General features: G+C 37.8%; 1 protein-coding gene across 9 annotated transcripts in view; it reads left to right on the top strand.

The window, feature by feature from the left end:
- The window catches only part of NEIL3 (nei like DNA glycosylase 3), a 100847-nt gene that overhangs the window by 16047 nt on the left and 61046 nt on the right, over positions 1-23754 (top strand). For 6 of the 9 annotated variants that reach the window (XR_014062719.1, XM_081521991.1, XM_081521989.1 and 3 more), the window contains exons 3-8: positions 5029-5163; positions 5469-5682; positions 11684-11758; positions 13501-13667; positions 18851-19020; positions 20474-20891. Coding sequence is in view for 7 of the 9 variants with exons in the window: in XM_081521991.1 (XP_081378117.1) it covers positions 5029-5163; positions 5469-5682; positions 11684-11758; positions 13501-13667; positions 18851-19020; positions 20474-20891 (1179 nt within the window). In the remaining 2 variants the exon portion in view is untranslated. Of the gene's footprint in view, positions 1-5028; positions 5164-5468; positions 5683-11683; positions 11759-13500; positions 13668-18850; positions 19021-20473; positions 20892-21716; positions 21780-22773; positions 22893-23754 lie in introns of those variants that run through there. The other 3 variants (XR_014062720.1, XM_081521995.1, XM_081521990.1) reach the window with 3 other exon arrangements.

Here is a 23754-nt window from a genome sequence, read left to right as displayed (position 1 = left end):
TATGATTAATACCCTATACTATTTCTAAACACTTTACAGAAGCTTTTAATATGTAACAAAAAAAGTCATGTTTAACTTTTTGTTAAATATGTATCAAATACTCATTAAAGCAAACTGAGGATAATGAACAAATAAGCATAAATGTATACTTTCACAATCCCACTACTGAATAGAATATCTACTAACTGTGGGTACATATATTGCTGATGCTATGTGTGTGTATATCTGTAAATCTATTCACTCAGATACACCCACCCTTCAAGCCGCTATTTTCAATCAAAATGACACAGCTTATGTTGTGGATTAACCTGTATGTAAATATAATTTTAAATGAGTATCTTTTCCAAAAAGAATTTACTATTTCTAACTTGTGGTTTATATAACTAATTATTTGCAGTTACATACATACTCAGAGACCAAAAGCTGTATCTGAAATACTTTGGAGGTTTTGCCATTTTAGTGAAGCATTACGCTTATCAGTTTTGTAATTTAGTAATTTATTGGAGAAATGCAAAAGATAATGTGACAGTTTTTTTAGGTTGCTGGAAAATCTTTAAGGAATCCATGATACGCTGCATATAAGAGGGTTTTACAGCTTAAACGTAGCTTTGTAATCTGTCATGTAACATGTTAGGAAAAGTTGGAGTGTGATAAGGACTCCAAATTTTACACTTTAGTGTAGTAAATACCTACTGTTTGTCCAGTCTGCCCTCTTAACTTTTGGGGACAGCATTTCTTCTGGAAACTGGTTATCTGGTCACAATAACTGGAGAGTTCAAGTTGAATTTAGCATTTTTTTCCTAACACAATCGATTGGCTCAGTCTGAGTACTTTTGTGAACTTTCTCAGCTGGAGCTGAGGAGAATTAGCCTCTCTGATGGAGGGAAGCTTGGATGCAAGGTCTTAGGACTTGTATGTGGCCACTAGCTTGTCCAGAAAGACAAAGTGATGGAAAATACAGCCAGTCTCCATAAAACAGGGAGAGTCCCCAAGGCATCTTTGACCCTTATTCCCTCTGTCCCTGTGATCCAGCTTTCCTGCACTTTGATTCTTCAGCCTTCCTAAGAGCCATGAAAGTAAAAAGTGAAAGAAAGTTGTTCAGTCATGTCCGACTCTGTGACCGCATGGACTGTAGCCTACCAGGCTCCTCCATCCGTGGGATTTTCCAGGCAAGAATACTAGAGTGGGTTGCCATTTCCTTCTCTAGGAGATATTCCCGACCCAGGGATTGAACCCAGGTCTCCCGTATTGTAGGCATACGCTTTACTGTCTGAGCCACCAGGGAAGACCCATGAGCTACCAAATATCCCTTAATGCCTAAACTTTTTGAATTGAGTATATGTCACTTGCAATCTAAGAAACCTGATCATTAAAGTATCTATGGGTTGTTGTTCAGTTTCCAAGTTGTGTCCAGCTCTGCGATTCCATGGACTTACAGCAAGCCAAGCTTCCCTGTCCTTCACTATCTCCCAGAGTTTGCTCATACTCATGTGCATTGAGTCAGTGATGCCATCCAACCATTTCATCCTCTGTTAATCCCCTTCTCCTCCTGCCCTCAGTATTCCCCAGCATCAAGGTCTTTTCCAGTGAATCAGCTCTTCACATCAGGTGGCCAAAGTATTGGAGCTTCAGCTTCAGCATCAATCCTTCCAGTGAATATTCAGGGTTGATTTCCTTTAGGATGGACTGGTTTGATCTCCTTGCAGTCCAAGGGACTCTCAAGAGTCTTCTCCAACACCGCAATTCGAAAGCATTAATTCTTTGGTGCTCAGCCTTCTTTATGGTCCAGCTCTCACGTCTATACACATAATTACTGGAAAAACCATAGCTTTGACTATACGGACCTTAGTCGGCAAAGTGATGTCTCTGCTTTTTAATATGCTGCGTAGGTTTGTCATAGCTTTTCTTCCAAGGAGCAAGCATCTTTTGATTTCATGGTGCAGTCACTGTCTGCAGTGATATCACTTCATGGCAAATAGAAAGGGGAATAGTGGAAACAGTGGAAAATTTTATTTTTAGGTGGGTTCTTAAATCACTGTGGGCTTAAATCACTGCCCAGAGTGATTTAAGAACCCCCCAAAAATAAAATTTTCCACTGTTTCCATTATTCCCCTTTCTATTTGCCATGAAGTGATAGAACCAGATTCCATGATCTTAGTTTTTTGATTGTCTAGTTTTAAGCCAGCCTTTTCACTCTCCTCTTTAACCTTCATCAAGAGCCTCTTAGTTCCTCTTCACTTTCTGCCGTTAGGGTGGTATCATCTGCATATCTGAAGTTGTTGATATTTCTCCCAGCAATCTTGATTCCAGCCTGTGAGTCATACAGCCTGGCATTTCGCATGATGTATTCTGAATGTAAGTTAAATAAGCAGGATGACAGTATACAGCCTTCATGTACCCCTTTCCCCATTTTGAACCATTCTGTTGTTCCATGTCTGGTTCTAACTGTTGCTTCTTGACCTGCATACAGGTTTCTCAGAATGCAGATCAGGTGGTCTTGTATTCTTATCTCTTTAAGAATTTTCCATAGTTTGTTGTGATCCACACAGTCAGAGGCTTTAGCATAGTCAATGAAGCAGAAGTAGATATTTTATGAAATTATCTTTCTTTTTCTATGATCCAACGAATGTTGGCAATATGATCTCTAGTTCTTCTGCCTTTTCTAAATCCACCTTGTACATCTGCAAGTTCTTAATTCACGAAAAATAAGGTTTTGAAGCAGTAACTTATTTTCTATTTTAGTTACCATAATGGTTTTATGTGTAACTGGAGAAAATATACAGTTTTCTTACTATCACTTCAACTTTTAGTTTAGACACAATTTTCATATTAAAATTTTGGTTGTAAGTTGCAGAATCTCAACTTAAACAATTTTAATAATTATCTGTTATAAGAATATGAGTGTCTTTTAATACCTGAAGATAATGGAGTCAGCCTTCAGATAGAACTGGAAGCAAAGACTAAATGCTATGAGGACTCTGCATTCCGTGATTCTGTTCCCCTGAAATCCTCTACAGTCTGTGTCTCTGCAGACAGGCCTCCTTTGGCTTTTCTGGTGCCCGGTGCGCTGTCGGTAATATCATAGACAGCTCCCAGCTCCCAGGCCTCCCAAATCCTAACAAGAAACTGATCTCTCTCTGTCCCAAATAAGATTGTCAGGAGAACTTGGATGAATACAGTTTGACTCAGGTGTCCGTTCCTGAATCAACGGTGTCAAAAGTGTGGGATCAGAGGAGGGGACAGAGACCGCCCCTGGTGGGGCCTGAAGCCCACCATGGGCAGGCAGTCATGTTATGCACAGTGAATGAGCTCGAGAAACCAGTTGGATTAGGGGCGGAGGGAACTTGAGATATCAAGAAATAAGGATCTAATCAAAATTTTCCTAAACTGGGTCGATAACAATGAGGAATCTTGAAAACAAATCTGACTCTTAAATGCAAATACGATAAGGATATATGTCCTAGTTTATAAGACATCAGTATGACAATTGTAGTAACAGTACAGGTATTTACTCTGCCTTGAAAATTTTCATGATACTGTTATGTTTTTCTTAGTTTTAGACAAAGGGTATGTAACAATAAACACAAAATTTGTTGTTTTGTTGGGGCGTGGTTATCACAATATTTTGCTATTTCATAAAAATTAACTAAAATTTGTTAATTATAAGAAGTTATTTTTATGCATATTTCTCCCTAAATAGATTCGTAAGACCAAAAAAAGGTCTATGTATGTGGATTTGATCCGGGGTTCTTACTGGGACTACTACTGCCTTTGAGTTGGGTCTTAACCTTTGAGATTTTATATGTGGATGCAGTTTCATTATAGAAAATGATTTAGAATCCACTTTATGAGCCATGCAGCTGAAAAGATTTTAGGTATGATGGCTTCTGGGCATGACAGTTGTACACCTTTCACTGGGGTTGAACCTCCATAAGCTAAATTATAGAGTACTTACAGGCACACATTTTTCCTGTCAAGAACTACGGGGCATGTAAAATGCATATATGATTGATAATAGGGCACCCAGAGTTTAAAACCCACATTTTTAAAGTTAGACTGGTTAACCTTGTACAATACTATAACATGGTGCTTTGGAATTAGAAGCATAGAGCAGTAACATTTGCTGCCAAAAAAGCCATATTTATTAACTCAACAAAGCTATAAGGAGAAGGATTTGAAAGGCAGAACACAATATTTCATCTTGAGAATCATTTCTGATCTTCATCTTCAGAAGTCTCATAGAACCACTTTTTTTCTTTATTTTTTAACTGGACATGCTAATCAATCCTATAAAAACTGAAAGGCTATGAATTTTTCATCACTGCACTGTGGCTTTCAAGTTAACTGTAAATATTTATAAATCCCCTCTTCCCAATACATATGAAGGTAGAAGGAAACTAAAAGAATTGAAGACGATGGTATTTTGACTTGTTCTCTTTTCTTTTGATCTGAAAGATTTTGTAAAAAATTGTTTCATTGTGTTATCCCAAAGCAGGGGAGGGGGTAAAAAAGAATAAGTGTCTTAAGCTATAGATCTCATTTTGGAATGGGTACATTTCCAATCCACTGTGGCTAGAACTAAGAAATGTGAGTGTTCGTGGCTTTGTAGAATTCATAAAAACACCAACTATAGGCAATTTAAATTTAGCCTTATCTCACCCCAAGCCTTTGAATCTGAGAAAAGGCTGAGAAGACAGTAGACTGTTGTGTGAATAAAAGATACTTCATCTGACAAGAAAAAAGAACAGGGGGATGTTTTCTTGGGATTATTGTCAGGGCCTTATTATTTCTCTAGGAACTTATTTTATTTGTGGGTTGAAAAAATGATTGCCATATCTTGTCTTATAAGGATGCAAAGCCATTAACCAAAAAAAAAAAAAAAAAAATGTGATATTAGCTATCATTTTGTGCCCTTGAGTATTTATTGTGACTGGTGTTTGTTTGCTTATATTCCAGTAAATGAATAAACAAAAATTTAATGCACAATGTACTTTCTGCTGCTCAAAGATGGGTTTGATTTTGTTCCAGGATTCATTTTGGAATGAAAGGCTCCCTCGTGATTAATCCACTTGAGTCTAAAAATAAGAATGGAGTTTCTCCTGTTTTTGAAGTACAGCTCACCAAAGATCTGATTTGTTTCTTTGACTCATCAGTAGAAATCAGGTAAAAATTTAAGTTAGAAAATGCTTCTGCTGCAAAACTGCAAAGTTGGCTCTACAGTTGGGTTTGGGATGTCACATGTGGATATGAAAAAATAAACACAAATTTTTTAAAAGTGGTTTATAATTGATAAAAATTTATTTAAAAGAGTCTTCAAATAACATAGTTTGATAGGATCTTCTTTGTTTGGCTATATAACTTTTATATGCTGGTTAACATAAAGGGTTTATATCAAAGCTCATTTAAAATGACACTCTGTAGATTGTAACCAGGCACATGATTAATGTGTTGTCTATTCCTTTCTTTAGAAATTCAGCGGAAAGCCAACAGAGAATAAGAGTGATGGAAGAATTAGATGTATGTTCACCTAGATTTAGTTTCTCCAGAGCAGAAAGTGAAGTGAAAAAGCAGAAAGGACGGATGCTATGTGATGTGTTAATGGATCAGAAAGTGTTGCCTGGGGTGGGAAACATCATCAAAAATGAAGCTCTCTTTGACAGTGGTCTCCATCCCTCTGTCAAAGTAGGTTTTAAATATTTTTTTAAATGATTTCTATATTTTTAAATATTGTGAAGGGCTCAACGAGGAACACTTAAATTTGGCCTGACATATTTGGAGAGAATGGCAGCAGCAAACTCTTCCCAGCAGACTTCAGGGGGTCTTTGCTCATGTCAGCTTCTCTGTGAGGCTACCCGGGCCACTCTTTTTAAAGCTGGGTGTGCCCACTTTATCCCCTGAGTCTCCTATAACTTGCTCTGCTTTTCTGTTTCTCCGTACAACTGATCACTTTCAAATACAGCCTGATGTTTACTTGTTACGTATATAGTATGTAAGATCTGTCCTCTGCTAGAATACAGCCTCTTAGGAGGAAAGTGTCTGTCTGGTTCAGTGATATATCTGAGTATCTTGATACAGTGTTTGGCACATGGAAGGCATTAAAGAAATATCTGGTGAGTGTAGAAAGGAACTAAGCTCACCAATTTCTCTTAGTATCTGGCATATTAAATTCATACTCTGCACTCACTCAGTATAGCTATTTGTGACATTAGAAAATGCTGTTTTGATGGAATGGTAAGACCAGAAGTCAGGATACAAAGACTAAGAATAAGTGATTGGTGAGGAAATGGAAGCAAAATTTAGAGTAATTGTTAAGTTAGCTTAGATTGGAGCAAAGGGAAAATATTCGACTGCCAGAGGGAGATGTTGGGATAAGAGCTGGGTCTTTAGGTGTTTTTTCCCTTGTTCTTCAACTGAAGTGATGTGAACTTATTTATATGTTGGGGAGTGGGGGTTAGGAACTGGCAGAGAGGGAGAGGTTAAAAAAAAAAAGAAAATGGTGATTAATAGGGCCAAGTTGTAAGAAGGTCAGAGAGGTTAGAACTCAAATCCAGGTGGAAGGATACATACATTTTAGTTTCCAGGGAAGAAAGTTACATTAGGGCTTTTATCCAGACCCAAGTATAAACTATCTTATACATACTTCCCAAGATAACTATTTATTTTATGTGATTTCTTCCCAGGTAGGTTTTATGCAATCCAAATCAGTAGGAAATAAGTTTTCAAAGAAACTAGTTAATAATTGTTATAGATTCAGTTTGTTTTTTGACCCTTGGAAGTTTGTCTGTAATACAGAATAACAAAACAGAATTATAACAGGAATGACATTATGAGCTTTTTAAAATCACCTCGACCTCTATGGAAAATATTTTTGAAAAAAGACCTGAGTGTTATTACCCAGAGCATTGTTATTACCTTTGATAAACTGGCAATTTACTTTTTAGCACTATGTCTAGCCAGCCATTCATCTAGTAGGAGATCATTTGCCCATAATGCCTGCAGGTTAAAAATTAATGGTAAGCTATTAGCCCCCTAAAAGCAAATGTACAATGATTGAAAAAGTATAGTTTAGCATTTTAAGATATGACTGAACATAGTATGTAAGATGTGGTAAAAAATAAATGAGTTTGAGAAGTATAATACATATGTTTTAAACTTTAAATAAATGAAAAAATAGATAATATTTACTTTTAGAAGGATTGTTGATTAAACAGTTTTAGATTTTAGGCACTGATAAATTTATTTCCATTGTGTAAACATGTATTCATTACACACAACAAAAGTAAGTTATCAGGAAGAGTTTGTTCTAGAATTGCTGTTGAAACTACATGTGCCAAATGATAACTAATTCTACAAGGGGAACCTGGAGATTTATACTAGGCTGTGCACAAAACAAATCTCAGTAAAGTCTGTTTCTGAGTTCTTCCATGTATTAACAACTACCGTAGTATTAATGCCTGTCTATGAATTCATATCTTTTGAACTTGACAGTGACCTTGGGGGTCATCTACTCCTGTGCCTGTTTTTCCTCCTCTCTTTCTTTCTGGTGTTTGTTTTTTTTTTTCTTTTCCTCTTTTTACCCTGCAGAACTTTTCAAGGTGGCTGTGCTAGGCAGTGTTGGGGCTTTGAAGATGTCCAGTACAGAGTAGATATTCAATAAATACTTGAACTTAGGATTAAAGTTTATAAATAAGAATGGTATTTTTTCTTTTTTCTTTTAATTTTCACTTTTTCTAGAGTTGAGGTATAGTTAATTTACAATGTTGTGTTAGTCTCACATGTACAGCAAAGTGATTCAGTTATGTTGTTATTCAGTCACCCAGTCATTTCTGACTCTTTGCAACCCCATGGACTGCAGCATACCAAATCTCCCTGTCCCTCACCACCTCCTGGAGTTTGCCCAAGTTCATATCCATTGCATCGGTGATGCCGTTCAGCCATCTCATCCTCTGATACCCTCTTCTCCTTCTACCCTCGATCTTTCCCAGCATCAGGGATTTTTCCAATGAGTCATCAGTTCACATCAGATGACCAAAATACTGAAGCTTCAGCTTCAGCATTAGTCCTTCCAGTGAATATTCAGGGTTGATTTCCTTTAGTATTGACTGGTGTGATTTCCTTGCTGTCCAGGGGACTTTCAGGAGTCTTCTCCAGCACCACAGTTCGAAGGCATCAATTCTTTGGCATTCTGCTTTCTTTACGGTCCAGATTTCACAACAGTACGTGACCACTGGGAAGACCATGGCCTTGACTCTACAGACCTTTGTCGGCAGAGTAATGTCTCTGCTTTTCAATATACTGTCTAGGTTTGTCATCACTTTCCTGCCAAGAAGCAGTCATCTTCTGATTTCATGGCTGCAGTCACCATCCACAGTGATTTTGGAGCCCAAGAAGAGGAAATCTGTCACTATTTCCACCTTTTCCCTTTCTATTTGCCATGCAGTAATGGGGCTGGATGCCATGATCTTGTTTTTTTTAGTATTTAGTCTTAAGCTGGCTCTTTCACTCTCCTCCTTCACCCTCATCAAGAGGCTCTTTAGTTCCTCTTTGCTTTCTACCATTAGAATGGTGTCATCTGCACATCTGAGGTTGTTGATGTTTCTCCCGCCTATCTTGATTCCAGCTTGTAACTCATCCAGCCTGGCATGTCTCATGATGTTCTCAGCATACAGATTAAACAAGCAGGGTGAGAGCAGACAGCCCTGGCGTAGTCCTTTCTTGATCTTGAACCAATCAATTGTTCCATACAGGTTCTAACCATTGCTTCTTGACCCACATACAAGTTTCTCAGGAGACAGGTAAGATGGTCTGGTATTACCATCTGTTTAAGAGCTTTCCATGGTTTGTCATGATCCACACAGTCAAAGGCTTTAGCGTAGTCAATGATACAAAGATAGATGTTTTTCTGAAATTCCCTTGCTTTCTCTATAATCCAGCGTATGTTGGCAATTTGGTCTCTAGTTCCTCTTCCTTTTCTAAACCCAGCTTGGACATCTGGAAGCTCTTGGTTCACATAATGCTGAAGCCCAGCATGCAAGATTTTAAGCATGACCTTACTATCATGGGAGATGAGTGCAGTTGTCCGATGGCTGGCACATTCTTTGTTACTACCCTTCTTAGGAATTGAGATGAGGATTGACCTTTTCCAGTCCTGTGGCCACTGCTGGGTCTTCCAGATGTGCTGACATAATGAATGCAAAACCTTGATAGCATCTTCCTTTAGAGATTTGAATAGTTCTGCTAGAATTTCATTGCATTTAGTAGCTTTATTGCACCAGTGCTTCTTTTTTTTTTATTAGTTTATTTATCTGTTTTTTAACTTTACAATATTGTATTTGTTTTGCCATACATTGACATGAATCCACCATGGGTGTACATGTTTTCCCCTTCCAGGACCCCGCTCCCACCTCCCTCCCCATCCCATCCCTCTGGGTCATCCGGGTGTACCAGCCCTGAGCACCCTGTATCTTGCATCGAACCTGGACTGGCAATTCATTTCACGTATGATAATTTACATGCTTCAATGCCATTCTCCCATATCCTCCTGCCCTCGCCCTCTCCCATAGAGTCCATAATACTGTTCTATTTATCTGTGTCTCTTTCGATGTCTCGCATACAGGGTTATCTTTACCGATTAACTAAATACCATATATGTGTGTTAGTATACTGTATTGGTGTTTTTCTTTCTGGCTTACTTCACTCTGTATAATAGGCTCCAGTTTCATCCACCTCATTAGAACTGATTCGAATGTTTTCTTTTTAATGGCTGAGTAATATTCCACTTCACACTCTAGACCATCTGACTTTGGGTGACTAACTGCATCATTGCAGTAATCTGGTTCATTAAGATCTTTTTTATACAGTTCTTCCATGTATTCTTTCCATCTCTTCTTGATCTCTTCAGCATCTACTATGTCTTTACCATTTTTTTCCTTTATTGTGCCTGTCTTTGGGTGGAATGTTCCCTTGATGTTTCCAGTTTTCCTAAAAAGATCTCTAGTCTTTCCCCTTTTGTTGCTTTGTTCTGTTATTGAGCACTGTTCCTTGAAGAAGGCCTTCTTGTCTCTGCTAGCTATTCTTTGAAACTCTGCATTTAATTGGATGTACCTGTCCCTCTCTCCCTTGCTTTTCATGTCTCTTTGTTCTTTTGCTATTTGTAAAGTCTCCTCAGATAACCACTTTGCCATCTTGCTTTTCTTTTTCTTTGGGATGGTTTTGTTTGCCGTCTCCTGCACAATATTACAGAAATGTGTCCCTAGTTCTTCTAGATCTAGTCCCTTAAATGTATTCGTTACCTCTACTGTGAATGCATATGGAATTTGATTTAAGTCATACCTGGCTGACCTAGTGTTCTTCCTGGTTTTCTTTAGTTTAAGCCTGAATTTTGCTATGAGAAGCTGATGATCTGAGCCACAGTCAACTCCAGGTCGTGTTTTGCTGACTGTATACAGTTTCTCCATCTTCAGCTGCAAAGAATGTAATCAATCCGATTTCGGTATTGACCATTTGGTGATGTCCATGTGTAAAGTTGTCTCTTGTGTTGTCAAAAAAGGGTATTTGCTATGACTGATGCATTCTCTTGGCAAAATTCAGTTAGCCTTTGCTCTGTTTCATTTTGTTTTCCAAGTCCAAATTTGCCTGTTACTCTAGGTATATCTTGACTTCCTACTTTTGGATTCCAATCCCTGATGATGAATAAAACATCTTTCATAGGCTTTAGTTCTAGGAGATCTTCTATGTCTTCATAGCAGTGATCAACTTCAGCTTCTTTGGCATCTGTGGTTGGAGCATAGACTTGGATTACTGTGATATTGAATGGTTTGCCTTGGAAATGAACCGAGATCATTCTGTCATTTTTGAGGTTGCACCCAAGTACTATGTTTCGGACTCTTTTGTTGATTATGATGGTTACTCCGTTTCTTCTATGGGATTCTTGCCCACAGTTGTAGATATAATGGTCATCTGAATTAAATTCGCCCATTCCTGTCCATTTTAGTTTGCTGATTCCTAGGATGTCCATGTTTATTCTTACCATCTCCTGCTTGACCACGTCCAGTTATACACACATATATGTACATATTCTTTTTCAACATCTTTTGCATAATAGATTATTTCAGGATACTGAATATAGTTCTGTGCTGTAGAGTAGGACCTTATTGTCTGTTGTACATATGGTACTGTGTATCTGTTAATCCTAAACTCCTAATTTATCTCCCCCACCCTACCACTGGTGGCTTCCTTAGTGCCTGCAGTGCAAGAGACCCCAGTTCGATCCCTGGGTCAGGAACATCCCCTGGAGAAAGTAATGGCAACCCACTCCAGTATCCTGCTTGGGAAATCCCACAGACAGAGGAGCCTGGCAGGATACAGTCCATGGGATCGCAGAGAGTCAGACACAACTGAGTGACTAACACTTTCACTTTCACCCCTGCTGCTATACCCCTTTCGTTTGTTTTCTATGTCTGTGAGTTCATTTCTGTTTTGTAAATAAGTTCAAGAATGGTATTTATTTATCTGCGCTTGAAATGGTCATCGCTGTTAAGAACACTAAATAGATATATGAGTTTTAGAAGAGACGCATATATTTCAAATTTATTTATAGTACTCTTAGAAATGGCAAGTGGTATTACTGTCTACAGTAATGAACAAATTATGAAACTGTCCTGAGTAGTTTTTCTATTTTAAGGTTTGTCAGTTAACAGATGAACAGATCCATCACCTTGTGAAAATGATACATGATTTCAGCATTCTTTTTTACAGGGTAAGAGCAAACATTTTTCAACTATGCAAAATGTTGCTTATTTCCCTTTAATTGCACCAAAAATGTTAAGGCTCTATGTAGCCATCTAAGGGTAAGGGCATAGAGATGCATAGAGAAGTGACATGTTGTGGGCATAATTAACATCTTAAAACTTTAGATCAAAGGTCAGTTCAAGCTAACTATAATTATGTTAAATTATCTTTATACTAAGTTGGGTGACAGGTATGTTGGCATGTTACTTAGACCCGTGTTCTAATTTGGGGCATATAAAAGTAAAAGATAGGTAGCCTAGAGAGAGAGTCAGTACTTTGGGGTAAATATAGACTTTGGTTCAATCACATTTTGCCAATTACCATTTGTGTGGTTAATATTATTTAGGTTATTTAATTTAGGTTTAGTTTATCTATAAAATAGGATAATATTTGTCTTAACACAGAGGCTGTTTTGAGAATAAGTCCTAACTAAACTGTAAATTTTGAAAGTTGTGTATATAGGCATGGGCTTCCATGGTAGCTCACCTGTCAAGACTTTGCCTGACAATGCAGAAGACATGGGTTCAATTCCTGGGTCAGGAAGATCCCCTGGAGAAGGAAATGGCAACCCTTTGCAATGGCAATCCCAATGCCTGGGAAATCGCATGAACAGAGGAGCCAGGAGGGCTGCAGTCCAGGGGGTTGCAAAGAGTCAGACATGACTGAGCAACTAAGCAGAAACATATTTTATCTTTAAACAAATTATCATAAATATGTCTTTTTTTCTCTACATTCCATTTTCTATATTCAAAATGTTTATTTTTGCTATTGTTAGAAAGTCAGGTATTGTAGGATTCTTCATTAGTTGGCCTAAAGTGTTCACGAGTCTTTAGCTTTACATACCTGTCCTAAGTATCTGTGGCTGCTTTAATATTATATATGCCCACTTGTGCTTTTAGGGAAAGATGATTCCAAATAACTACCCATTTCCTGCCCAGATTAAGATGTGTATTTCAATACTTGGCTTACATTAGTATGGGTTGTTTTTTTAATTTGCAGCTTATACTATTATTCGCTGTATTTCTGAGTTTTTAAATTTTCACACTGCTGGTATAAATCCCAAACATTGTCTTTGGAAGAGCTTTACGTGTATGTGAGTAGAATAAAACTGTGACAGAGAATAATCAATGTCTTTTGAAATAGAACTTATGCCAAATGGAACATGTTTGCTGCTAGGATGGCATTTGAATTTTTCTTTTTCAGTGACCTTGTAATATTAAAAACAATTGTCCCTTTTCAGGTCAGCAAAGAAGATGATCTTATTAAGCTTTACCCTGTAGAAATAAATTTTTTGGCTATTGAAACAAAGTGAGCGGCTTCAGTGTTCTAAAAATAATCAGATTTAAAGCTAATCTAGTCTTTTTCTTATAACCGCATAATTATGTTTAATTATAAAAACCTTAAAAGCATGAAAGACATTTTAAATTATAGTACTTTTGTATCCTATTTAGATAAGAGGTTAAAAAGCCATGCAAAGAGCAATTTTAAATACTAATAAGTTATAAATTAATGGCTTAATTACTTCACACAAATCTTATTTGACAAATGTTGCTGAATCTTGTCAATACCTTTTTCTCAGATGAAAGAAAGATTATGAGGACATATGTGTAAACATATGTACATTTTTAGCAAGTCATTTTTAGAAATGACTTTCAAGAATATATCAACACTATTTTGTATATAACATAATGTTTGTTTGTTTGTTTTTAGTGCTGCAAAGTGAGATCTGCTCTCTCTAAACACTATAAGGTTTACAGCCGTCCTAATTGTGGTCAGTGTTGCTGCAAAATAACTGCGTGTCGCTTAGGGGAGAATAACAGAATGACATATTTCTGTCCTCACTGTCAGAAGGAAAATCCTCAGCATGTTGACATATGGTGAGAAATCTAATTTAAAGTGTACTGTTTGCCCCAATTCTCTTAACAAAAGGGCTATTAATAAGAGAACATAGCTGAAGAGCTATCAGGCTATTAAGAACAGAACATAACTCACAAGTACTTGAAGGCTTGGAAGAAAATAATAAATAATATCATCCAAAAACCAGAATGAGCTGGAGATGATTTATGAGCCTCTTCTGATTCTGCAGAAAATCTCTAAGTTTGATGTTAATATCCAGGCTTTGGCTTTTGTCTCATTTATAAAATGATTACCAGGAAGTGTAGTTTTGTCAATAATTGGAAAAATGCAACTACTTTCCAAAGTTCTTAATTAATAGTAGAAAACATTAGCAAACTCTCTTTACAGAATTGCTGTCTTCCTGGTGAAGCAACCAACTACTTAGTAAACATAGACGTGGTGATTCAGCCAGTGGCTGAATAAGTCTGTTCCCATTCTGTGTTCCCGAGCAGGGAACTCACCACTGGGTGGGTTCAAGGACCCACTGGCTCCACTGCGCGAATTGAGCTAAAACCGTGTTGATCTCCTGACCTGCACAAGCCCCTGCTCTGACCCGAGGAGCACAGTGGCACTTTGGGCCTCTTGAAATAGGTGTCAGTTCAGAACTAGCGTCCTGCAGTCTGCAGAACGTTTGCTGATTTCTCCTTCCCCAGTGTACGCTTACCCTGGTAAGACACCTTAGGTCTCTTTGGGGAAGGCTGGGTGAAATATTAACCATATAAAGGAGCTGTGGGATTTGTGATTTTAAGTCAGAATAATCAGTACAGACATAAAGCACATCAAAGGCTACAAGAGTGCAGGGGCATTAGCTCTTTATAGGTACACAAAAGCTTGGGAAAATCTCATAGAAAAAGTGTAATTTGATGTTTCTTTTAGAGATATAATTTTGGCTAAGTATATGAGCAAGCAGACATTACTTAATTGGAAAAGCATTGCCACAAACCTCAAATCATTGATGGTAACACTGGCCAAGCCACGTGAAGACTGCAAGCTGTTAAATAGGAAAAGCTAGTTTTACAGTTAGAGTGGGGTTAACTGGTTGGAATCAGTAGTACTAGGAATGGTTCATGTCTAACCTAAATCAATAGATTAAAGACTTTTTAATTGATTATAGCAATGTTAGGATAGAAAATGAAGAAATACACATGAAGCTTGTGTAGTATAATGAGCAAGAGACGGTTACTAGGCCTGAGGTCAAGACACTGGAAATGGAAGAAAAAATAGTCACCTAAAGCCAGCAAGAATTATGACAGATTTGATATGTAGGGTAATGCAAAAAGTTCCAAGCCCCAAAACAGAAGTTTTCACTTTACAGGACTGGGAAAGATGGGTGGAATGAAAGGGATAAATCAAGTTTTGGATATGTGGACCAGATCATGTATGGTGGATGATGAAGGCTTGATGGTTACACCTGTGTTGTTGGTGGAAGTATTAACACAGGATTGATTCACTGGAAAAGTATAGAGGAAAGAAGCAAGGTCTGAGCTTTGGAGAGTATCCCTAACTACACAGTAGGAGGGAAAGAGGCAGAGAGGGAACAGGATGCCGTGGTTGGAGACAGGAGGGCAAGCAGGGAAGTACACGTCTGTGAGGAGGCCTGGGAGGGCGGAGGCACCGTCTTGTCTGGGGAGCTCAGGGCCCTGGGGCGGGGTGATGTGGTCCAGATCCCCATTACGTCTCCATATGTCTGCAGCTGTCTTTTGTTTTTTCTTCCTTGTTCCTATGTTTTATTTTCTTCATCACCTTTTGTTAACAATTACTTTTCTCTAAACCACGCCATATCCCCCTTTTTTCAGCTTCCTCACCCCATTTTACCATCAGAGATCTGAAATATGTTTAGATAATGTTATATTACACGAATTTTGGGGTTTCTTATTTTTAATATTACATTTATTTGATCAAAAACGTATAACAGTTTCTGGCAGAAGACATTCAATATATATTCATCTACTGAATAAGTGATTAATATTCCATATGTATTTGTTTTCTATGAATTGATAGCTTTTGAAATTTTTAAAAATTCACATTCTTCCAGATTGTCAGATAAGCAAAGGTCTTTTGAAAGTAGGATTCAAAGCCTCAAGGGTTCCCTGAAAGAGTCTTGGGAGTCACCTGTGAGCTGTAGAGGCGTGCTGCACTGGACACGTCCTGGGCCCTCAGCCCCTCCCTCCTTACTTGGGTCTGCTGTATATGTTGGCACCCAGCTGAAGACTTATTGCAGAATAAGTGTGTACATAATAAAGCATTTGAAAACAAGTAATATTTGCCCCACTCTTAGAGATTTCTACAAGTAAGTACATTCTAGTCATTGTCTGATGAGCATTTGAGCACTTTGTATATTGACTAAACTTTTTTCATTTTAAAGTCATTTCAAATTCAAGTGAAATATTAAAAATCCAAATCATAATGATCTAAACTCTTGTGTTCCTTCGGTCACTAGAAATTTACTTCAGTCCTTCCTGAGGTCCTACCCAGATTTTCCAGTCAGTTGGTGACACCATACTTTGCATACCTGTACTGTGTGTTGCTGGCTCTTCTTTATATTCTAACTAGCAAAATCTGTGTGTGTGAGTATTGTTTCCATGAAGAGAAACTGTGTTATTCTTTGACTTTACTGGAGTCTTTATAATTTCTTTCCCACTTTTTCATTTTTTTTGCTGTTGACTATATTAGGGTCTGCAGTACATCAGGTACTGGGACAGCACAGAGGAAATAGAGTAGAGACTGGGTGACTAGCAAGTCCCACATGGTGCTGCTGCTCAGTCCTTTCTCTGAGGACCACCAGCCCTTAGGTCTCCCTCAGCTATCCATCTACCAGGCTGTTCCTGGGTCGCTGGTGGGTGGGGCATGTTTGAATGGACGTTGGGCCCCGATCATGACATCCCCTAAGCAAGGAATGGAGCGGCATCTCTTGAATTGGACATTTGAGACAGTCCACCTGCTCCCTGACATCACCAGGGCACGTGGTCCCTGGGCACTGAGCAGGTGCAAGGTGGTGCTGGCAGCATGTGGGCCTTGCCCAGGAAGAACCCCAGGCCTGACGCCACAGACAGTGCCCTTCACCTTGTGCTGCTGGAGTGACTGCCTCCATCCTCCATGCTCCCCATCCCCATCCACAGAGGACCACAGCAAGCCACGGAAGCTTCAGGAGTGTCTGGCAGATTTGCCTCTGCAGCAGGGCCTACAGGATGTGTTGACAGACTGGGCATGAGGGAAAAGTTTTAAAGACAGCTCCCAGGTTTCTGGCCTCATCAGCTGAGTGCATGGTGATGCCATTTACTGAGACGTGACAAACGAGCAGGATTGCAGATTGGGGGCAGGGGTCCTGACTTTTATCCGTACGAGTTTCCTGTGGCTGCTGTAACAGGTTACCAGCAACCGGATAGCTTAAAGCAACAGCAGTTTATTCTCTCATGGTTCTGAGTGCCAGCAGTTCAGCATTATTCTCACTGGGCCGGAGTCACAGTGTGGGCAGGCTGTGCGCCCCTAACCCAGCGGCTCTAGCAGGGAATCCACTCCTTGCCTTTTCCAGCTTCTGGTGATTCTGATGTCCTTCACTTGTAGCTACATGATCCCAGTCTCTGCCTTTCCCTTCTGCATGTATCGAATCTCCCTCTGTCTCACTCTCTCTTAAGAATTCTTGTGTTTGGATTAAGAGATCACCCTGATAATCCAGAATCAGCTCCCCATGTCAAGATCCTTAATTACATCTGCAAAGATCCTCTTTATAAAGTAACACTTACAGGTTCCTGGTATTGTGACCTGCTTTCTTTTGGAGGTCATTATTCAGCCTACTACAGACATGTTAAGGTTGAAATTCTGGTTAACTGTCCAAGTGGAGACTGAAAAGTATTTATTACTGGATTAAGACGTGGAGCAGTTAGGAGAAGATGCTTCCAAAGCTCTGTATGTAACAATAAATATCCTCTTACATAAATTTATAGGATAGAAAATGAAAATGGTGAAAAGTTGGAGCACATTAAAAATCTGAAGGTTATTGAAATTGTGCTTTACTTAATTATGAATAAATGCATGATGCTGCTGCCTCTCATAGTAAGTCAGTAGAGGGCAAGGATTAGGTCAAGTAAATTCTTTAGGTCTGGTATTGCATAGGAATAAGAAATATTTTTTAAAATTTATTAAAGTACAGTTGATTTACAGGGATAAGAAATATTGGATAGCATTAAAAGTCAAGGTAAGTAAAGATAAAAGAACCATAATGAGATGTGTCTTACTTTCAGATTTTCTTATGCTATTTATGATTTTACCAGACAAGTCTGAATTTAAAACCTGTTATATGTAGGGAGCAAAATATTACAGAAGACAAGACTACGTTTGAAAGTCAAAGAAGTCATGTTCTGAAATGTAAGGTACAAAGCTTTTACCAAAAGAGTTTTTTTCAATATTAATGTTTGGAATCATGCCTTGGTTGCTAAGCCATGTGATGTGCTCTGTAGACGCAGAGACGTGCTACAGAGCAGGACTATATCAGAGCTTAGAAAGGCACTTCCTCTAACAACGCAGAGTCAATTAGGAATTTTGGGTAGAGAATTATAGTTGACGTCTGTGGCCAAAAATCGGGGTTGGTTTTACTGTTTGCTTACTAATCTATTAATTAGATATCAGCATGAGAGAGTTTTACCTGAAGGGAAATAACGTTAAGTATCGATACCTTTTTCATCATAATAGAGTGTAGATCAAGTAATTGCCACAGTGCTGAGTAGACATTGTTGAGAAATTCCAGAGGCACACAAAGTAAATGTGAAGCTTTTCTCATCTTAACGATCATTGCTCTAATTTCTACATAACTTTTTTCCTCCCTAATTTGGTTGAATAAAGATAGTTTTGCTTCAGAAAGAGTCCCACTTACTTTAAAAATTAGTTCAGAAATGCTCCCTAGTGGTTGGATCAACTGCTTTTAGTTGGTTTAAAAGCACACATACACGGTTCTTTGACTGTAAGTCTTTTGTTAGTTCTGTCTTTAACAGCAATCTGCAGGACCCAAGTGAAAACATTCTGAGACATAGAACTTCTAACCAATAGTAAGCATGGAGCATTTGAGTATTGGTGGTTCTGTCATTGTTTCTGGGGGTACTCAGAATGTATAAGAACAAGACAGTAATGACAGTGTTAATGATTAACTTTAGAAAAAATTCTCTTCTAGCACGCTGCCAGTTAGAAACACTATAGTCAGTTGGCCTTCTAGCAGAGAGGGTCATCTTATGGACTGTGTGGCCCAGAAATCTGAGGAGCAGTGGACATGTGAGGTCTGTACTCTAATAAATAAGCCGTCTTCTAAGACATGTGATGCTTGCCTGACTTCAAGGCCTGCAGGTAAGACTGAATTTTGATTCTGAGTTCCTGCCATTTCAAAGAGGATAAATTATACAAAGTCAAGCATATATCTTATTCCATTTTGATATTTCACAACTAACTAAAATGCCTTCTTTCTGAAAGGTTTAAAAGAATTGCCAGCCTTTGCATGTAAACCATGCTAATATTCTGTTGAGCATTTTTTTTTAAACAGGGAGGGAAGGCATGGTATGTGCCTTTGTATCTCAAAAAACTGAGATGATCACATCTGTTCTCTACTGTTTCTAATGAATTATTCAATAAAGCTTTGTTTTATGCAGATTTCAGCAACTTTTGAGTTTGTTATTCAGTCCAAGTGTTTCATAAATTGAAAGGGAGGATTTCTGTAAGAATATCTTTGCAGGTGGAATAGAAAAATGCTGAATTTTTTCTACTTTCTTTATCCTTCCTACCCCTTGTTATTAAAATCTTTACCCAGACAATTGTACTGATTTCATTCAAATCCTTCAAAATAACTCTTTATAGCTCACAATTTCATACGTTCAGAGAATGTAAAACCTCAGAGGAAACCTGTGATTAAGCACCATCTCATTGAGACGGCTTCTATTGTGTTCTCAGAGTGTTCTTTCTCTCTTCAATTAGAGAGGAGAAAGTTCATTCTTGACTTCTGGACCCCGCATTGTGTGAGCTGTCATACTGTGTTTTGTTCTCTGGGCCAGAGAGGCAGCATCACCCCTTCCACAGCTTCACTGGGAGCAGAAGGAACTGTGTCTCCTATTCCTGGCCCTCCCTTCTTCAGTGTCATTCAACAGAGAGCCCTCAGAAAACCACAGTCTTAGATTCCACATTTATTTTAACATTCTGAAATGCCTTTACACATCTTAATTATTTTCTTGTTATTTTTTCTGAATATGAAAGGCATATATCTCAAGAGCAATTTAGAATAAATTACAGTACGTATTCTAAAATCCTAAGATGCTTTCTTGAAACATATTTAATAAATGTAAATCTTTGTAATTCATCTTTACTTTTTTGTAATAAGCCTTTCACTTGGTGTTGTCATTCACAGACACATTCCTGATGATCTAGATATAGGCTCTAACTGCTGATCTAAAGCTTTGTGGGATGTCCCCTCTTAATTATACTGCATTAATATTTGGTCTGATAGTTGCAAAATTGATAGCTCAATAACCTTTAAATGCTAAAACACAATATAAGGCATAATAAATATAAATCTTTATTAAACCCACCTCTGAGTCCCTGGAAGTTGTTGAAATTTTGCACTTCATGTAATACTTTATTTCCTAATCAGAAGGTGGCTAATTCTGGATTGCTCAAGCTAACTTTGTATTATTAGTTCTATACAGTAAGTCACTGTCATAAATGAACTGAATGTTTTAATCAAATGAAAAGATGTTTCAAATAGTCAGTATATTTAAAGGAATACTATAGAATTACTTGTCTCTTCTTCCAGATTCAGTACTCAGGAATGAAGGAAATCCTATTATCTTTAACAACTTAGTGAAATACCCTTGTAACAGCTTTGGAAAACCGAAGGCAAAAGTGAAGATCAACAGGAAGACTGCATTTGGAACTACAACTCTTGTTTTGATGGATCTCAGCAATAAATCCAGTGCTTTGGAAAGAGAAGAAAGCCAAAATCACATACCAGATGGGGAGTTTCCAAGTCCTCCTCCTAACGTGTGTGGTAGTGATACACTGAACACCTCCAAGGAGAGAACAAACTGTAGAAGTCAACCATCTAACAAAGTAAATATATCACCAATAGTCTGCTCTCAGTATAAATTATTTAGTCCAGCACATAAAAAATTAAAAACAACCCACTACTCATCACCAGATCTTAAAAGTTGCAACCCTGGATCTTCTAACAGGTATGGTGCTTCTCACCTTGGTCTTTAAGGTATTTGCATTAAGTGTTAAGGATGCAGAAGAATCATCCATTGCTAAGGAAGCCTAATTGATCTTGAAAATGTAAATCAAACCCAGAAAGACTTTTACAGTATTCAATAATTTGCATCCCTTTCTTCCTCTACAGAAGGGAAGGGAATGAAAAACAGAATTTCCTCCATCTGTAGAAAGTTTGGTTTTGGTTTTTCTGACTTAACTATATGCATGCTTAGTACAGAATGTTTGGAAATATTGGAAAGTATGAATACAAATAATTAAATCCCCCCCAATCATACTGCTTATCAGTCTCCACTGTTACATTTTATTTTTTTTACTTTTCTTCCAATGAAAGATAATTCTTCTAAAAGGAAAACCGTTCATTTAGTAAATGTCCTCTGTTCTGAAGGAGAGGGATCTGAGACATTTTAGTGATGTTTCTGCTAAAGAAAGTGGCTGTGTTTCAAACAGCCAGGGAGAGTGGTGGTCCTTGTTTCAACCAAAAAGGCTTGAAGAGCATGTGTACTACTTTTGGACATGAAATTAAAAGGTTGTAATTCCAATTAATGAATACTACCAGACCACATATGTTTTTAAGAGACAACTAGCTATACATTCAGGAGAAGACACCAATTGCTGTCATCAGAGATACAGAGACTTTAGTAAACAGGGTGTCAACCTTGTTTCTTAATGATTATTGGCAGCTCCTCCTACTGTTTTTCTCTAGCCTTATTGAATATTTTATGTGGGGCTCCTGACTGTAATATCTCCATCAGAGAGAGACTTCTCTCCACAATTTTCTTTTCCTTCAGAAGGCAGACATTTTGTATCCAGCATCTTTACATGAAAGGAAGACTATTCTAAATGAAGTGAAGGTGGGTCTTCTTGCCAGTGGGAGATGAGCAGGGGAAGAGCTGCTGTGGGTGGGCCCTGAAATAACCTAGGAGGGGTTCTGGTTTCCACCCTCTCCTCTGATGAGCTGTGTCTTTGCTGATGAAAGATTCTTCCTCTGGGTAGTGAGGCGAAGGACCACCAGTGCACACGCCTAGAGCAACCTCTGGGAATCCTCGTAATTTACTTCATAATAGAATTCTGGGGTGATTTCTGGTCAATAGATGCTTTAATCTCAAGTTCCCCATACTGATTCTAAATTTACCATCAGTTCATCTTGATAATTTATTCTTGGCTAATTTTTTGTTGTTCTTCCTAATCGCTTATTATAACTTATTTGACTTTTGTCTGTAGTACTCATAAAATAGAGACATTTGAGTTAAGCTCTGGAGGGGAAACTTAACTACTGGATCAGTACACCATCTCTTCACTTAATGCTAATTAATGTTTCATTATGAAAGTTCATGAAGTAGCTAGTTAAGAGGGTCCGAGTTGGGAGGCTTTATTGAACGAAAATCATTTTTGAACAGCCTTTTCTGTTGTGTCTCATAAGTGGAAAGAAGCAGATGTGATTGTTTAAAAATATTGTGGCTTTTTTTGTACTCAGATGAAGTATCTTGGCATATTTTTATTTCTTTAGTGCTTTGCAGAAAATCTCAGACAATTTAACTAATGAATTAGGGATTTAAAAAAACATTAATGTAACCTTAAATTTAAATGATTTCTTCATAAGCCATTAGTAATAGGGTCATATGATTAATCACAGCACACAGCATTACTTAGAAACACTGCTGCATGCGAATGTGTTGAATATAAGAACCCCAGGAATGCGACTCTAAAATCAATCAAGATCAACTAGCAGAATAAATGTCAAGTGATGAAATACATTCACCCAGCAGCCCTTCTGCACCCAGCTACTTTACAAGGAATAAATTGCAAATTACTGTCATTTATTTCATTTTTCTCCTTGTCTGACAGCTACAGTGTTCATCTTGTGGACAAGATGCTGAGCAGAAACTCACAACATAATAGGATTAAAGCAGGTGGTCCACTCGGAGAAGTGATAGCCAGTTCATTTTTTCTTTAATAATTATATGGTAATTAATTTGCCTTTTGTTCTCTTAATTACTGATCTCATCACCACATGATACATGCTATGTTGACAGGGCATATTTTCAGATTGGTCTTAAGACAGACTTGAATTGAATCCAGCTACTAGATTATAAATTAGATAGTTGAACCAATTTTTAAGCAGTTAAGAATGACTGTTAGACAGTTTTAAGTCTTTGATCCAATTATTGTAAATACAGAGCAAAACACAGTGATACCACTTCAGAGAAATCGTACATGTGTTTTAGGTTGAAGTTTTTCCTGAGCTGATACAAAGGCTCATGTACATGAGAGAAATGAAGTAAAATCAGTAACATTTTCTCACGTCTGCTACCATCAGGGTTGCCAAATTCTACCTCTAATCACCAGTGAAGCACTGACATCTTGTACATGCTTCTGGGTCACCTTTTGGGGTTTTCAGTCCCCAAGAATGTCAGAACCACCTGGAACCATCCAGGATGAGTCATTTAACCTGTTTGTTTGTTTGTTGTGATCCTTGAAATACTGCTGAACTATAAAATATAGATTCAGTGAGACTGATTAATTTTTAAAAATTAGATGATATTTTTATTATAATCACCTGATCTGTATAATAAGTTAAATCATGATAAGTTGGTCATTAAAAAAATACCCACTTTAAAATTAAAAACCTGTGCTTGGTAATGTCCTCCTCGATAATAGCTTTTGTCTGATCTCTGTTTAATATTATTTGAACAATGCTTATTGAACATGTTCAGTGTTTATTATTAAGTATTTATTGAGAACCTATTGTGCATTATAAGCATTACTCTTGATTCTAATGACTTTTACCTCAGCAAACTACAGCAAGCAGGGCTAAAGTCAGCCCAC

This window comes from Giraffa tippelskirchi, chromosome 8, assembly GCF_054371585.1.
Source record: "Giraffa tippelskirchi isolate mGirTip1 chromosome 8, T2T-mGirTip1v1.2.pri, whole genome shotgun sequence".
NCBI classification, from domain to species: Eukaryota; Metazoa; Chordata; class Mammalia; order Artiodactyla; family Giraffidae; genus Giraffa; species Giraffa tippelskirchi.
Note: the sequence above shows the minus strand (reverse complement) of the source record. Positions and strands in the feature narration are given on the sequence as shown.